Source organism: Carettochelys insculpta, chromosome 22, assembly GCF_033958435.1.
Source record: "Carettochelys insculpta isolate YL-2023 chromosome 22, ASM3395843v1, whole genome shotgun sequence".
Lineage (NCBI taxonomy): Eukaryota > Metazoa > Chordata > Testudines > Carettochelyidae > Carettochelys > Carettochelys insculpta.
The window spans coordinates 23,322,827-23,340,167 of NC_134158.1; the positions used below are offsets into that span (position 1 = coordinate 23,322,827).

General features: G+C 61.2%; 1 protein-coding gene across 1 annotated transcript; it reads right to left on the reverse strand.

The window, feature by feature from the left end:
- Positions 1–12,970: 12,970 nt before the first annotated feature.
- On the reverse strand, positions 12,971–16,525 carry BLVRB (biliverdin reductase B). The gene is made up of 5 exons (XM_075016358.1): positions 16,369–16,525; positions 15,234–15,395; positions 14,730–14,819; positions 13,568–13,699; positions 12,971–13,330 (listed from the first exon to the last, which is right to left on the reverse strand). The coding sequence occupies exons 1-5, from the start codon at positions 16,451–16,453 to the stop codon at positions 13,167–13,169; spliced, it is 633 nt and encodes a 210-aa protein (XP_074872459.1). The 5' UTR covers positions 16,454–16,525; the 3' UTR covers positions 12,971–13,166.
- Between the last annotated feature and the right edge of the window lie 816 nt (positions 16,526–17,341).

Below are 17,341 nucleotides of genomic sequence, written 5' to 3' on the forward strand. Positions count from 1 at the left end.
TGCATACTTTTTTATTTTTCACTTATAATAGTTAGAAGTTCTTGTATATAGTTTGGTATTAGTTAAAAGAACAGTTAAAAGAAAACCAGTTTGATTTTGCAAGCAAGTGAGTGCTTTTATTTGTCCAGGAAAAGTGTGGGGGGGGTGTGCTGTTGGGTGCTCCGTGGTGTGGGCGTTGGGGCAGGGAGTGTTGTGGAGGAAGGGGGGGGGCGCAGTGGGGGGCCTGGCAGAGTTCACCCCACGGCCTCATCGAAGTGGGCCCTCAGGGCCTCCCGGACCCGGGTCCCTTCGGGGTCCACCTGGCGACTGGGGGCAGCGGGTGGCTGCATGTCGGCCCTGCCGGCCTCCACAGCCCAGCCCTGAAAAAAGGCCTCCCCCTTGCTCTCCATCAGATTGTGTAGGGTGCTGCAGGCACCCACAATCTGGGGGATGTTGGTGGGGCCCGCATCCAGGCGGGTCAGGAGACATCTCCAGCGCCCTTTGAGGCGGCCAAATGAGCGCTCCACCACCTGGCGCGCGTGGTTCAGGCGCTGGTTGAAGCGCTCCTGGCTGGCAGAGAGATGGCCCGTGTACGGGTGCATGAGCCAGGGCCGGAGGGGGTATGCCGCATCTGCGATGACGCAGAGGGGCATGGTGGTGTCCCCCACAGGGATCTCCCGTTGGGGGATGTAGGTCCCCGCCTCCAGCCAGCGGCACAGGCCCGAGTTCTGGAAAACCCGGGTGTCATGGGTGCTGCCAGGCCAGCCCACATAAACGTCCTGGAAATGGCCCCGGCTGTCCACCAAGGCCTGGAGGACCACTGAGTGGTAGCCCTTGCGGTTTATGTAGCATCCTCCACTGTGTTGCGGGGCACAGATGGGGATGTGAGTCCCATCCAGAGCCCCGAAGCAATTGGGGAAGCCCAGTGTGGCAAAGCCCACGATGGTGGCATCTGGGTCCCCCAGCCTCACGAGCCTGTGGAGGAGCAGGGCGTTGATGGTGCGCACGACCTGCAGGGGAAGCACATGGGAGAGCACCAATGAGGGGTGAGCAGGGTGTGCGTGGCCCTGCCCTGCCCGGGCCCCCCTGCCCTGCCAGGGCTGCCTCCCCACCACCCCCCGTGGGTCCTCTTACCTCCATGAGGACAGCCACGACGGTGTCCTTGCCGACGCCAAACAGCTGGCCCACGGATCGGTAGCTGTCGGGAGTGGCCAGCTTCCAGACAGTGATGCCGACCCATTTCTCCACTGGGAGGGCACGCTGCATGGCGGTGTCCTGGTGCCTAAGTGTGGGGGTGAGCCACTGGCACAGCTCCATAAATGTCTGCGGGCTCATCCTAAAGTTCCTGAGCCAGCGGTCGTCGTCCCACTCCTCAAGCACCAGCCACTCCCACCAGTCGGTGCTGGTGGGGTAGCTCCACAGGCGGCGGCGTGTGAGGTGGGGGGGGTCGGGGTGCTGCAGGGTTGGGGGGTAAGTCCTGCTCCCCTGCGGGCTGCTCCTCCTCCGGTGTGGCAAGGAGGTGCTCAGCTGCCTCCCGCATGGCATGGAGCAGGGCGAGCCCTGCTCCTGCAGGGGCGGCTGGGTGGACCTCTGGCTGCTGCTGCTGCTGTTGCTGCTGCTGCTGGGGGTCCATGACTGCGTCGCCCGAGGTCTGCGTGCCTATGGCTCTTCAGACCGTGTGCTGTGCAGGCTGAGTGTGTCCGGGAGGGGCCCTTTAAGGGAGCGGCTAGCTGTTGCCCCGGAAGCGCTAGTCCGCCCTGTGACCCTGTCTACAGCTGTGCCTGGCACCCCTATTTCGATGTGTGCTACTCTGGCGTGTAGACGTTCCCTCGCGGCGCCTATTTCGATGTGGTGCTGCGCAACGTCGAAGTTGAACATCGACGTTGCCAGCCCTGGAGGACGTGTAGACGTTATTCATCGAAATAGCCTATTTCGATGTTGCCACATCGAAATAGGCTACTTCGATGTAGGGTTCACGTGTAGACGTAGCGTATAGGGGCTCGTCTGCATACTTGGCTCAATCTAATTCTTGACCTTCCCCCGCACCCCTCCACTCTCTGATTTGCTCACCTTGATTATCTTTTTCTGATTTGTCCTCCTTGCTTACTGTGTTTGGTTCTCTGTGTCTGAAATATTGAGTCTGTTCTGGTCTGGCTCTGGTCTGAAGAAGTGGGTCTGTCCCACGAAAGCTCATCACCTAATAAACTATTTTGCTAGTCTTTAAAGTGCTACTTGACTGCTTTTTGTTTTGATAGTGTATAGACTAGTACGGCTTCCTCTCTGTTACTATTCAATGAGGGGGGTTGTACCTGGATAGGTAACTTGTTTATAACTGTGTATAACAGTGTGTGTGACGGGCTGTATCAAGTGACCTAGGGGATGACGGAGCCCCCTTGCTGTCAACTGAGCCACATTTATTGTCAGGGCGTGTGCATGTACCAGTGTAAACTGTTGAGTCACATTGGAGACTCATGAGGGGGTTGGAGACCAGATGTCAATGACAGTAAACCTGGCTCCAGTGTCTTCGTTCCTCACTGCATTTGTGGCTCTTGGGGGCTCTCCGAGGTCAGCAGTGTCGACTCACTGCGGAGTCTGCACTGCTGTCCAAAGAGAGCCCACGCACGCGGCCAGAGTGATTAACATCAAAGGGTGCAGACGGGACATCCAAGCACCGCCTGGTAGAGACGCCCGACCACATTCCCCTGATCCTGCAATGAGGTCCAGGATCTCCTGATGGCTCCAGGCTGGGGCTCTTCTCTGACCCTGGGAGCTCCTGGTTTTATCAGGCGTGCTGCAGAGATCTGCTCGCCCCGCTGTCCGGAGAGGAAAGGAAAAGGATTCAAAATTCCCAGGCTCATGGCCACTGCTTCCTGTCACCTCCCTGCTGCACATCAGGATAGCAGTGGAGATGAAGTGATGACCAAAAAGGACCCACCGAGGGGTGTAATTTCAGAGGCTAATAAATTGATTTTAGTAACACCTGTGTAGGTCGACATTGGAAAGCCAACTTTGAGGAGTGTTTTTTTTAGAGAGGTGGTGGATTCTCCATCCCTTGAGGTTTTTAACGGCCGGCTGGACAAGGTCCTGGCTGGGATGACTTAGTAGGGGTTGATCCTGCTTGAAGCAGGGGGCTGGACTGGATGACCTCCTGAGGTCCCTTCCAGCCCTGTGATTCTGTGATTCTGTGAGTTACTCCCAGCGAATTCAGAGGTACAAAAGTCAGCCTTGGAGCCCCTAAAAATTAACCTTCACTGTGGTGAAGATGGATGGTTTATAAAATCAGCCTTAGACCCTTAAATCCGATTTAATCCACTAGCGTAGACCTGGCCTAGCTCACCTGTCGACCCAGCAGTGACTAGATGGAGGCTCGGCTGGGTGTCTCAGTGTGGGGCCTTTTCACAGCCCCAGCAGCGATGTAGGTATGTCCACATCTGGTTTGGGTGTAGGCCAGACCCTGGCTAGCAACGTGTGTCAGCAAAGGGGTGGCCTGGGCAGTTCATCACACTAAGTTCCCCGAGGTAACTCGTTAGGGGGAAGGCTGGTATTTTAAGCCTCAGCTACACTAATGAGATTTCCAGGCCTAGCCCACCCTTCCAGCTGTCTCAGGGACAGGCTAGATTGGCAGTGCGTTCCCCAGGTCCAGGGACAGGCCTTTGCAACGCGGCAGCCTCTGCACAAGGGCTCTGGGCCGCAGAGCTCCGTAGGTGAAAAGCCACCACGCCCTGGCGATGGCCAAGTGGGAAACACACTGAGCGCGACCCAGCTGGAATCTCAGCCTAGCAGGCAGCGAACTCCGCTGCTCTTGGGGGGACCTTGTGTAACTGCCAGCTGCCTGCACCGAGGCCTGCAGGACGGCACAGACGTAGCAGAGGGCCAGGCTTAGCAGGCACAAAAGGAGGGAGAAGCAAAGCTCCCAGAAGCTGCTGCTCTCTGAGTGGCATTCACACTGCACAGGGGAAAACCAAGCGGAGGCACCACAGCTGCAGTGTGGGGGACGCTGGGCCCTGTGTGATGCAGTGAGGTGTGCAGGGATTTGATTCCCCTGGTTCAGTCGCACGTGCTTCCTGCTCTCCTGTGGTAACGCCAGGGGGTGCCTCAGTTTCCCTGGGCACAGCATCCGTTGGAGATGGGCGTTTTGGTGTGACGACTCCTCACACGTAGGCAATGGGGCTCCATGGCCTTTGTAACCTAGGCAACCAGGTGGCCCTTTCTTCCCTGGGGGGAAGCAGGACAGAGGCGGGAGGAGGGGCCTGGCTGGTTTGTGTTGGACCTGGGCTGTCGACCCGGGGCTGGAGAGGCAGAAAGGAGGGAGCAGCCAACACCAGGGCAGACCAACCAACGGGACCTGATCTGTCATCGCTATGGGCAGAAGGCCACAAGCAGGCCCAGGGCCCCAAGGTCTAGCACAGGCTGAGCAACCAGGGGCCTCAAGGGGTTACCTGGTTGGGGGCCCAGCTGCAGGTGGGGCTGGCGGTTCGCCTTGGCTTGGGAGGAGAGGGACCCTCAGGCCAGCTCCTCCAGGGGCCCAGATGCGCAGTCCTCTGTCTACGGGGTGAGGGCAGAGCTGCCGCTGTGGCGCAAGGGCCTCGTCCCCGGGGCTGGATGGGAGGAAGGCCATGGGGCTCTGGGACACAGGTGCAGACATGCGGCTGACCTGACCCAGCATGGTGGCACCAGACCGGGTGGTGTCCAACTCCCACCTGGCACTGACAGGTATAGCTGGGGCCCCATTCCCGGGGTGAAAAGGGGGATAAGTCGGGCTACAAGGGGGTGGGGTGCACCATCATTTCCCAGCTTGTGTGCTGATGACGGGTGACCTGAACAACTGGCCAGGTGAACCCCACAATACCCTGGCCTTGTCCTGCAGCCAGAGAAAGCGAGGGGTGCTCTGTTCTGGCCCAGGGAGGGCGCTCAGCTGGAGCTGCAGGGTCCCACCCTGAGGGACAGGGGCCCCAAGAGCCAGGCTTGCCAGGCCTATGTCTCTGGATCCAGGTAGAGAGAGGGAACAGGTGCCCATCCCTTCCCCAGCCATGGAGTTCCAGGCCGAGATGCAGAGAGATGCCAGCTGGCAGAAGCTGAGGGAACTGGCCGGTGTCAGCCTGACCCCACCTCTGGGGGAGGGCTGTAGGGAGAGATTCCTGTAGGAGGAGGGATTCCCATACCAGGAATGGGTTCTCACAGGGAAAGTGGAGTCATAGGGGATCTGGAGCGGTGTCTGGTAGTTTCCTAAAAGACGGCTGCTGTACCAGGACACACCCAGTTCATCTCCATCTTAGATGTAACCAAGGGGATACTGCTCTTCAGTAGGGCGACCCATTCTGGGAAGAAATATCTCCTGGTGGTGGTGGATTTTGCCACTTAGTACCCAGAAGCAGTGGCCCTGACCTCTATCGAGGCTACGCTGTGGCAGATGCACTGCTGTCCATCTTCAGCAGGATGGGGTTCCCCAAGGAGGACCTGAAGGACCAGGGGTCCAACTCCATGTCAACCCTGTTGCAAAGCTTGTGGGACAAGTGTGGGGTCTGGCACACGTGGGTCACTGCCGACCACCCGCAGACCAATGGGCTGGTGGAGAGGTTCAATGGGACTCTGAAGCAGATGTTGAGAACATTTATGAACCAGCACTCCCAAGGCTGGGACAAGTACTTACCCCCCCTGCTGTTCGCACACAGGGAGGTCCCACAGGAACCCACGGGGTTCTCCGTGTTTGTGTTACTACGTGGGAGGAGGGTGCATGCTAAGGACTTGCTTAGAGATTAGCGGGAGGCAGAGGCTTCTCCTGGGAATAGGTGGTACAATACGTATTGGCCTTCCAGGGGAAGCTCGCCGAGCTCATGGGCCTGGCGAAAGGGAGAGTCAAAGGTCTGGTATGACTGCACCACTCATGCCCGAGCTGATGCCACTGGGGACCAGGTGATGGGTCTCATACCTGTGCGGCAGAACGAGCTGCCTGGGATGGTCCTGTCAAGGTCATCAAACAGATAAATGAGGTGAACTGTGCCGTGGAACTGTCGAACGGGGCTCACAGCCACCGGGTCTGTCATGTGAATATGATGAAACTGTCCTGGGACAGGGAGAACTTGGTGCTGGCTGCGTGCAGGCACTGGGAGGGGCAGGGGGAGGATCCCTTGGTGGATCTGCTCACAGGGACTGGAGCCGGCTCCTTGCTGGAATCTGTTCCCCTCTCTGACCAGCTGACCCCTGCCCAGCAGATGGAGATCAGGGAGGTGCTGCATTCACACCAACAGCTATTCTCTGTCCGGCCTGGACTCACTAACTGGGCTGGACGCCGAATAGAGACAGGTGCCCACGCTCCTATAGAGTGTGCACCGTTCAGAGCCATGGGGAAGACAGTCCAGGACCTAGAACGGGAGGTACAGAACATGCTGGCACTGGGGGTGATCCAGCCCTGCTCTAGCCCCTGGGCCTCTCCTGTGGTGCTAGTCCCCAGTAGAATGGGTCAATCCAGTTTTGCATGGACTATTGCAAATTCAACGCTCTCATGATGTCCACTGCATACCTCATGCCCAGGTCTGACAACCTCCTGGACAAGCCTGGGAGAGCCTGCTGCGTCACCACCAGAGCTCACCACGGGGTGCTGGAAAGTGCCACTGGATCCAGAGGCTTCTATCACCCCTGTGGGGCTCCTGGAGTTCCTGGTCCTGCCTTTCAGACTCAAGGTCCAGCGGACCAGCTGCTATGGGGGTTGGAAGGTTTCTCCCTGGCTCACATCGATGACATTTGTGTCTTCAGCCTGACGTGGGAGGACCACGTGTCCCAGGTCAGCCAGGTGCTGGATTGACTCCAGGGGTCTGGGCTGACTATGAGGGCAGGGAAGTGCAAGGTGGTGATGGCTGAGGTGACCTACCTGGGCCACAAGGGCCATGTCTACATTAGCCAAAAACTTTGAAATGGCCATGCAAATGAAAATGCAAATGGCCATTTTGAAGTTTACTAATGAAGCGCTGAAATACATATTCAGCACCTCATTAGCATGTGGGCGGCCGCGGCACTTTGAAATTGACGCGGCTCATCCAGACAGGGCTCCTTTTCGAAACGACCCCGCCTACTTCAAAGTCCCCTTATTCCTATGAGCAGATGGGAATAAGGGGACTTCGAAGTAGGCAGGGTCCTTTCAAAAAGGAGCTCAGTCTGGATGAGCCGCGTGGCGGCGAGCCGTGTCAATTTCCAAGTGCCGCGGCTGCCCGCGTGCTAATGAGGCGCTGAATATGTATTTAAGCGCTTCATTAGTAATCTTCGATATGGCCATTTGCGTGGCAATTTCAAAGTTTTTGGCTAATGTAGACGTAGCCAAGGTGGGCAGCGGCTGCTTAAAGCCAGAGCCAGGTAAAGTGGAGGCCCTGATCAAGGCTCTAGTGCTGGTAAAGCCTGACTTCAACAAGCCCTTCCTGGTTTTCACCGACACCTCAGAAGTGGGGCCGGGCGCTGTGCTAATGCAGGTGAATGACAAGGGGGAGCCACACCCCGTCGTGTACCTGAGCAAGAAGCTGCTGCCCCTGGAGCAGAACTATGAGGCCATAGAGAAGGAATGTCTGGCCATGATGTGGGCTCTGGGGAAGCTGCAGCCGTACCTGTTTTGACGGCGTTTCACCGTGTCCACTGATCACTCACCCGCACCTGGCTGTGTCACATGAAAGGGGCCTGTCACGAACAAGTGCAGGAAGGGGGTAATCTCTCCTGCCACACTTGAACCCCAGGTGAGCCAACGGGAGCGACGTAACTGTTTAAACTGAGAACAATTGCAGTTCCTGGGGCTTTGGTCTCTGGGACGGGGAGAAGGACCCAGCGGGGAGAGGGCTCCCAGGCAACTGGAATAAAGTGAAAGTGTCCTGACCACACAATCAGCCCTGGAGGTGTAAGTACCAGGCCATGGATAGTTAGACGTGTTCAGGTTTCTCTGGGTATTTTACATTTGGATGGACTGTCGGCTTGTTACCTTGTTTCGTCGTCGGCTGCTCTGTTTTTCTCTCTCTTGTGGTGTTGTTTGACTGGAGATTTTCCCCTTGTAACTTTGAAGCTGAATCCCAGGGAAAGTTTTCTGTGTGTGCAACCCCCATTCACTTCCCCCATTTCGTGAATAAATCACTGTTGTAAGCAACTGATCTGATTTCTGTGTCCTAAGAAGAGTCTGTGCCTCAGACCAAGCAGTCAGCTACTGAATTATGGGTTTGTGTGTCCAAGCACTCTCCTGAAGAGGGATTAAGAGCCTGGGGTACCCCCACAGGAAGACATCTGAGTGTGTCTTCTTGGGGTAAGGGGGTCTTTTCTCACTCGGTGGGGACAGTGAAACTACCCCCCAGGGCCAGGGAATCTGTGACCCCGGGGAGTTCTAAGGTAAAGCCTGTTCACAGACAAGGTGTTTTCAAATCTCCGTAGGGCCCCACTTCCTGCACTCAGACTGTAGAGACGGAAGGAGCCCCTGACAGGGCCAACGCCAAGCTCCTGCGGTGGAGCTGCTCCTGCAGGACTGCAACATGGAGGTGTGAAGGGGAACAACACCATAACTGATGCCCTGTCACACAGGGAGAGCCCCGAACTTCCCCAGTCACTGGCTGAGTGACCTGCTCACTTCGGTCTGGAAGTCAGGAGACGGGGGATGTGAGGATTTGCTTCCTGGTCTGGTTGCATGTGTTTCCTGCTCTCCTGTTGCAATACCAGGTGGTGCCTCAGTTTCCCTTGGCACAGCATCAGTGCACAGTTGGTGATGGGCATTTTGGTGTGATGCAATGGGCCTCTGTGAGCTTTGTAACCTAGGCAACCAGGTGAGCTCTTCAAAGGCAGGAGGAGGGGTCTGGCTGGTTTGAATTGGGCACTTGGAGCAAGGGGCAGCCTGGGTTGGCTGCAGAGGGAGGAAGGGGACCAGGGCCCAGCTTGGGGACTCCCTCCCCAAGCTGGATTGTACTGATGCTTCCGGCCCCTGTGCTGACAAGTCTGTTCTATGCTGGGTCCCTGTCGCCCCGTAACCTCCTGTTCTCCTGCCCAGGGAGAGGCCGTCTGCCTGCAGTGGGGGCAGGACCTGAGGCCCCCCCACTCTGTGACACCTGCACCCCATCCGCAGTCAGAGGCTGCCAAGGTCAGAGGTGGCTCCTGATATTCAGGAGTCCAGCTGGAGCCTCACTGCTTGGCCCCCTATGTCTGGTCTCAGCCTGGGTGTGAAACGCAGCTGCCCCAGGGCTGAGATGTCCCAGACACGGTCAGACAAGCCTGGCAAAGACAGATGGCCGCTGGCCACTTGGCCCCAGTTGCTTCCTGCTTGGCCTTTAAGCCAGCCCTGCAGCCTTCAGGTATTTGGGCAATGCCCAGCCCTGCCTCCGGCCGAGGCCTTTCACGGACACCTGGCTTTCCCCATCTGCTGGCCCTGTGGGGAGTGGCTCAGCGGGGCCATTAAGCCTGAGTCACCTCTGATACCCTCAACCCTCCCTCAGCCCAGCACCCCACTGCCCCGGCCCCGTTCCCAGCCCATCCCCTGCTCATGTTTTCCATCCATGTGCAGAATAAGTTCTGTTACATGCACGAGGCCTGTGGCGACGTGCACCACCCGGAGACGTGCTGCCAGCTGGGGGCTCTGCCAGTCAGCTGGGTGGCCCCTGCATCTCCCCTGAGCAGCTGCCTGTGCACTTAGGTACCAGGGAACCCTGCACCCAGCCCCCCATTTCACATCCCAGCCCCTCAGCAGCCCCCTGGCCCCACTAGCACTTACAGGACCCCCACCCAGACACCTCCCTTTGCTTACCCCATCCAAGATCAATTCCCCCAGGCCTCATGTCTTCCCAGACGCCCGCAGCCCTTCCCTCCCCACCCCCACATTCCTCCTTCCCACCAGCCTCCCTGCCCCCGCCCCGAAGGCCAGCCTCCCCCACTGCAGGTGTAGGGCTGATTCAAGGAGAGCACAGATAAGGGATGGGTCGGGGAGCAGCCCCCCACTGCAGGCTGTTGGTAGGGGAATGTTGGGCGGCAGCCCCTGCACAGGGATCCAGCCCCCCCAGCAGCTCCTCCCCCATGGGCGCAGCACCTGTGCGGCTGGGGGGTGCCTTGTGAGCGCCTGGCTTCACACGGACCACCTGCGCAGCCACCCTAGACTCAGTTGTTGCTGGCTGCTCTGGAGGGGCCCAGCAGGCTGGGATTGGCTGCGGGCACTTACCCGGGCACGCCAGGTGTCTCCAGCTGCCATCACCTCCCAGCCAGCGCCAGGGGCCGTCGTGTCCTGGGCCGTGCGCTGGGCTGGCTGCTGGGGACTGAAGTACACAGGATGTTAGGAATTATTAAAAAAGGGATCGATAATAAGACAAAAGATATCATACTTCCCCTATATAAAACTATGGTACGCCCACATCTCGAGTACTGCATGCAGATGTGGTCTCCTCACCTCAAAAAAGATATATTGGCATTAGAAAAGGTTCAGAAAAGGGCGACTAAGATGATTAGGGGCTTGGAAAGGGTCCCATATGGGGAAAGGCTAGAGAGACTGGGACTTTTCAGTTTGGAAAAGAGGCGATTGAGGGGCGATATGATAGAGGTATATAAAATCATGAATGGTGTGGAGAAAGTGAATATAGAAAAATTATTTACCTTTTCCCATAATACAAGAACTAGGGGACACCAAATGAAATTGATGGGTAGTAGGTTCAAAACTAATAAAAGGAAATTTTTCTTCACACAGCGCACAGTCAACCTGTGGAACTCCTTGCCCGAGGAGGCTGTGAAGGCCAGGACTCTATTAGGGTTTAAAAAAGAGCTCGATAAATTTTTGCAGGTTAGGTCCATAAATGGCTATTAGCCAGGGATAAAGTATGGTGCCCTAGCCTTCAGAACAAGGGAGGAGATGGATGGCAGGAGATAAATCACTTGTCTTCTGTTCTCCTTCTCTGGGGCACCTGGCATTGGCCACCGTCGGCAGATGGGATGCTGGGCTTGATGGACCTTTGGTCTGACCCAGTATGGCCGTTCTTATGTTCTTATGTTCTTACCCACCGGGGGCATGTGGGCACCACAGCAGGGCCCAGGGAAGTTACTGGGGTGCTGGAGCCAGGACTCCTGGGTTCTCCCTGTGCCCCCGGGATGGGAGGGGACATTGGGACCTGCTGGCCCAGCCTGAGTGTGATCTAGGGGTTAGATGATTAGTACCTTCCCACACTCCGGCAAGGGGTGGGCTCCCCTCCCCCTCCTGCTTCCCCTCCCCCAAGGGAGCAGCAGGAGGGGAGACTTTCCCCAGGGAGGGGCTGAAGCAAGCGGAGTACAGGGGCAGCTCTCAGGGGTGCAGTTTATTAGCTGTGTTGCTTTGGTGCCTGAAGCCACTGGCCCCATCGGCTACCAATGAGGTTCCTGGGGGCGGGGGGATGCTGAGGGGGTCTCCCAAGCACCATCCTGCCCTCACCCCAAATCTCGCCCCAGGGGATGAGAGAGGCTGTTCCCCCCCCCACACACACACTGCCCCACTCCTCAGGGCTGCACCCCCCGGGCCACGCCCCCAGGAGGCAGCCAGGCCTAGCATGGCTTGTGGGGCAGAAGTTATCACCACTGTAATTGGCCCAAGTCACCCAAGGCCAGGGGTGTAACCACTGGGCCATGCTGCTTCTCAGCAAGGTTCTTGGGGAGCTTCAGGCGCTCTGCCGCCCACATGGCTGACGGTAATCGCCTGCACCTGCCCAGACTGGAGCCCATCTGGCCCAGTAACCTGCCTGCTTCAGAGCCCCTTAGCTGCAGGGCTGGGCCTCACACCAGGGGCCCACCCCTAGCCAGGCCCATCTCTCTCTGGCTCCCAGCCCCATCTCCTCAGCTGTAAAGTGGGGATAACAGACCTGCCCCACCTCTGCAAAGTACTCTCTGACCCAGGGCAGAGCCCTGCTCTGAGCAGGACTGGACAACCAATCCCACGCTCTACAGCCCTGCCGGGGGGGTCTCTGCAATGTGTATGTGTCCTGCAGCCCTGGGGGTGGGGGTCACACCACAACCCTGTGAACGTGTGTGTGTGTCCATACCCTGCACAGAGAGAGAGAGTGAGAGTGTCCTGCAGTCCTGGGGTCATTGCTCCACTGCCCTGGGGAGGGGGGTGTTGACCTACAGCCATGTGTGTGCGCGCGCGTGTGTGCACCCTGCAGCCCTGGGGGCATTGTCCTGAAGTGTGTAATGTGTGGGTGTCCTGCAGCCCTGGGGGCAGGGAGTTGCCCTGCAGAGAGAGAGAGAGAGAGAGAGAGAGAGAGAGAGAGTGTGTGTGTGTCTTGCAGCCTGGGGGTAGGGTCACCCTACAGCCCTGGAGGTGAGGTGCGTTGCCCTGCAGATCTGGAGCCCTGGGGAGGTCATCCTGAAGTGCGTGTGTCCCCTGCAGACTTGTGGGTGTGTCGCCCTGCAGCTCTGGGGAGTGTGCTATATAGTGGGGGTACCTCTGTGTGGGACTCCTGCTGGGGGTAACTGAGGCAACCAGGTGACACCTCTCTGCTGCAGACAAAGGGGGAGGTGGAGCCCGAGGGGTTTGAATTGGAACTGGGAGTTGGAAGCAGATAGTCTGGGCTGGGACAGAGAGAGACAACAGAGGGTGCAAGGCCCCGGTTCAGTGAGGCCCCTCAGGGCCTCGTCTCCCCAGCATGGATGGGACTGGCTGTCTCTGCCGGCTGCACTGACTCCTCTGTACGATGCTGTGTCCTGTCGGCCAATAAACCCTCTGTTCTCCTGCTGAGTGAGAGTCACTCCTGCCTGCAGACAGGGTGCAGAGCCTGGGGACTGTGAGCCCCATCACAGGGTCAGTGGGGGAGGGGGGAGAGAGGAGAGAGAGTGTGTGTGTTTTCTGCAGCCCTGGTGGCAGGTGGGGTGGGGGGAGGAGCCCCTCTGCAGCCCGCATCGCGCACGGCAGCCGGGGATGCCCCCTTCTCTGCTGGCTGTTGCTGCTCACCACAGCCCTCCTCAGAGCGGGGCCGCGGGGGGGTCCTGCGAGGCGTGAGCCTGATGGCGCTGAGGTAAGACGCCGGAAGGGCGCTCAGAGAAAATAAGCAATCTTTACTGGTGCTGCTGCAGCCGCAGGCGGGGCTCAGCCCGGGCAGGGCGGGGGCAGCAGGGTGCTCCTCCAAGGAGCTGAGGCCGGTCCTGGCCCAGAGCAAGGGGAGCAGAGCTGAGCCCAGGCTGGCTGCTGCCCCCGGGCGGGCCGGCCAAGGGGCGTGGAGCTGGGCGGCTCCTCACGCCGGGGGGTAGTGCCTGGACAGGTAGACGTTCTTCCCGTCGTACTCGGAGGTGTTGAGGCACTTGAGGAAGAAGTGGCCCAGGTCGTGCTTGGAGATGACCCGGGCGCTGCCGGACGTGTTCACCGTCACCGTGTAGTCCCCGGTCAGCGGCTGGTCATCTGGCGGGCAGCAAAGCAGGGACGTTGCAAGAGCTGGGGACGACCAGCTCCTCTTCCTCCCCACTCTGCTCCCATCCCGCCCCCATCGGCCCCCGCTCAGCCAGTGAGCCCAGCCCAGGGCCTGCCTCAAGGCAGTCCAGCTCCTCCCCCTGCCCAGCCCTCCTGCAGGGAGAGCGCCCTCCCGCCACTGCCGGGGGGAGCCCACCCACCCCTCATGCCCCAGGGGCCCCTCCGCACCAGCAATGTGGGGTGGCATGACAGAGACACAATCCAGCCCTGACTCCTGCAGGATCTGATGCATGCGGATGTGATCCTCCGTCACCGGCAACAGCTTGGGCGGCACCTTCTTTATGTCCCACATCAGGAACGCTGCAGGGAGAGGGGATGGTCCGAGCGAGGCAGGAGGTGCCAGGCTCCCAGAGCCAAAGGCGTCAGCGCCAGGATCCCTTGGTTCCAGTGCCAGCTCAGGGAGGGCGGGGGGGCACGGTGGGTTAGAGTGGGGACTGGGAGCTCGGATTCCTGGGTTCTCTCCCGGCTCTGGGAGGGCAGTGGGGGCTGGTGATTAGAGCAGGGGGCTGGGGGCCTGCACTCCCGGGTTCTTTCCCTGGCTCTGGGAGGGCAGGAGGGGCTAATGGTTAGAGTGGGGGCCTGCACTCCTGGCTTCCAAGCCCGGCTGAGGGAAGAGAGTGGGGTTTATGCCTAGTGGTCAGACAGGGGTGCATGAGGGAAACAGGGACCCTGGCCTTCATCTCTCACTGACTGCGTACAGGCTGTAAGCACCTCCCTCTGGGCCCCCCACTGCGAAGTGGGGCACGACCTGGCTGCAAGGAGGAAGCCTCTGTGCCCAGCGCTCGCGGGTTAACTTGGCAAGGTGGGGCCGGCGGCTCAGGCAGGGTCACAGCTCAATCCCCCCCACCCACCAAGCTCAGCACAAGCAGCTACGTCAGGACACCCTGGATGATGTGCCCCAAGGCGCAGGGCCAGGGACAAACCAGGGGCTGGTCCTCCCCGGTGAGGGCCCTGCGGCAGCACCCGGCCCTGGTGCCCCAGGTCCAGCAGGGCTGTGGTCAGGCCAGGACGGTGCCACAGGCGGTGATGTGATGAGAATGCCAAGAACCCCCGTGGGTGCCAGCCCCCCAGGATGCCCTACCGCTGGGCTGAGCCAGCACAGCATGGCTCAGGCCAGCAGGGCTCCCCTCAGCATGGCTCAGGCCAGCAGGGCTCCCCTCAGGGTGAGTGTCTGGCTGGCCCCCACGAGCCACCACTCTGGCACGGCCAGCTGGGACTGGCACTTCGTGCTGCTCCAGGCCCCAGCTGGAGGCGGCCAGCTCGGTGCCAAGGCAGCGGTGTAGCTGGGGGGCAACAGGGCCCCAGCTCGGGGCAGGCTGGTCACACTCACCAGACAGGCACACGACCACCTTCCGGATCCCATGCGCTTTCATGGCTGTCACGATGTTCCTGGTGCCCTCCGACATCATGGTGGTGGGGCCTAGAGGGCAGAGAGCAGGGTGGGAGCTGTGGGGCGCAGCAGGGAGTGCCGGGGGCTGCGTGGGGGTGGGAGCAGTGGGTGGGCAGGAGGGGGGGGAGAGTGGGGGACCAAGGAGGGGCCTTGGGGGATAAGCAGCAAGTCACTGTCTCCTGGGGGCCAAGCGGCAGGGGGTCCCCATTCCCATGGGGGCGAGTGGCACGGGGTGAGCAGTGGGGGGTCACCAGAGGCCCTGTCTCCGGGGCAGAGGGAGTCTGAACAGCACAGGGGTCCCGGGAGTGGGGAAGGGTTAACCAGCAGGGGCCCAGTGGCACAGGAGTCCCCAAGATGGGCCTGAGCAGTGGGGCCCCATCCCCGTGGGGGTGCTGAGCAGTGGGGCTGACAAGCAGGGGGTCCCCCTCCCCAGGGACTTCGTACTCAGGTCATTGCGGGTCCCCAGGATGATGATGATGGCGTCCTGCCCCCGAACGGCCTTGTCCACGTCCTGTGGGTTCAGCACATCGCCCACCACAACCCGCGCTGGCTGGTGCTCCGGGGGCAGCCGGGCCGGGTCCCTCACCAGCACTGTCACCTGGTACCCTGCCAGGGGAGACAGCGAGTGGGCATGGCCTGCGCGTGACAGGCCCCGGCCAGGCCCCACAGGGGTGGTGAGAGCAAGGGCCTGGGCAGTGGGGTCTAGTGGTGAGAGGGCTGGGCTGGGAGCCGGGATGCCTCTCCTCTGCAGCACGCTCCCCATGTCACTGGGGCGCAGCAACCTGCCCGTGCCCAGAGCTGCTGGGGGGGGGTGGCAGGGGGCTGCGGGGTCCCACAGGGAGGGCAGGTACAGAACCACCAGCTCCCTCCCCTTGGGCAGAGCCTGCGCCCCATGGGGTCTCATGCCCAGCTGTGGCGAGTGCCTGCCCCTGGCCCTGCGGCTGTCCCCGCACGTCGGGGGGCCCAGGACATGGGGCAGCAAAAGGACTTGCCGCCCCCCCGGCGGAGCAGAGCCGGGCTGAGGCCGAGGGGAACAGGCGCCGCCCTGCCCGGCCCGGGGCAGTGACTCAGCAGGATCACAGCCCTGCGGGGCGGCCAGGGTGTCCCGGGGCCCCGGCACCGCGCCAGGAGGACCACAGCGCGCTCCGCCCCCGGCTGCACAAACCCGGGGGGGCCCGGCCCGGCCCCGCGCTCCGAGCCCCTGGGCAGGCGGAGGAGCTGCCAGCCGGGAGGGGGGAGGAGCCACCGCGGGCTGCCCAGCAGCGCGGCCCCGCCTCCAGCCCGTGGGCGCGGCTGGTTGGCACCCCCCGCCCCGGCCTTATCTGCGGCGCACACGCGGCCCCCGCCCGCAGCGCTGCCCAGCCCAGCCCAGGCACTGCCCCGCCCCCGGCCGAGCTACGCGCCCGGCGCTGCCCGAGCCGGACGCCGGGGCCAGGCCCCGGGGCTGCGCACGCGGGGAGCTGGTTGCCCCCGGGGCTCCCCGCGCCCCGTGCCGCCCGGTGGGGGCTCGGGCAGCTGCCGCCCGCCCAGACACGGCATTTGGCCCCGCGCGCCGCCCGGCTCCCGGCCGCGTCCTCACCCGCGTCCACCGCCTGCGCCAGGGTGGCCAGCCCGGTCATGCCGGTGGCCCCGAAAATGGCGATGTTCCTGCAGGAGGCGGCCATGTGCGCGGCTCCCTGCGCCCTCTCCGGCTCCCGGCAAGCAGAGCCGGCCCGGCCCCCGCGCTGCCCCGCCCCCGGGTGCGCAGCTCACTGCGCGTCCAGCCACCTGCTACCTCCGATGCCGTCTAACCCCGCGCCCCGGCCGCGGGGCCTGGCGCCTCACCACCGCCCCAGGGCTCGTAAGCGGCAGACAGGGGCTTTGTCAGGGACACGGTAGGGGACCAGTGTCTGCACACGTATGCACACTCACACGCACGCCCACTCACGTGTGCACACGCACGCCCACGACCACATGCGTGCACACACGTGTGCACACGCGCACTTGCACACGCACGCACTTGCACACGCACGCACAGTCCCATGGCGTGGCCGGTTTATGCTCTGGTTACCAGGCTGGTGCTCACTTGCAGCTGGTCGGCCGAGCCAATGAGCCGCGAGGCTGGGTCAGGACCAGGCTCCTTTCAGCTGGGCTGGGATCCCGGGGAAGCGGTGGCAGAACCCCCAGTTCGTGGCCCAGCCCCCCCGTGAGCAGGTTTCCCGCAGTAGGATCGGGGCTGGTGCCATCGGCCAGGACGGCCAGGCTCGTCCGCTCAAGTCTCAGCGCTCCCCTGAGTGGTTCCTCTCGGCTCTTGTCCCACCAGGCTGGTTTCCACCGGCAGCTCCAGCCTTGAGGGCCAGGCGGGGGGAACCCCAGCAGCCCCAACCGCAATACCCAGCCAAGGCCAGGGGAACCCTGGCAGATGTGGGGCCAGGAGCCAGCAGGGGCGCAGAGCTCCTGGCCAGCTCTTGGCCCCAGGGATGCTGGAGTTCCCCCAGCCCTGGCCGGATCCCTGGAGCTGGAGCTTCCAGCAAGCTGCATATCCCACCTAGCTCCTGGCCCATGGCTACTGG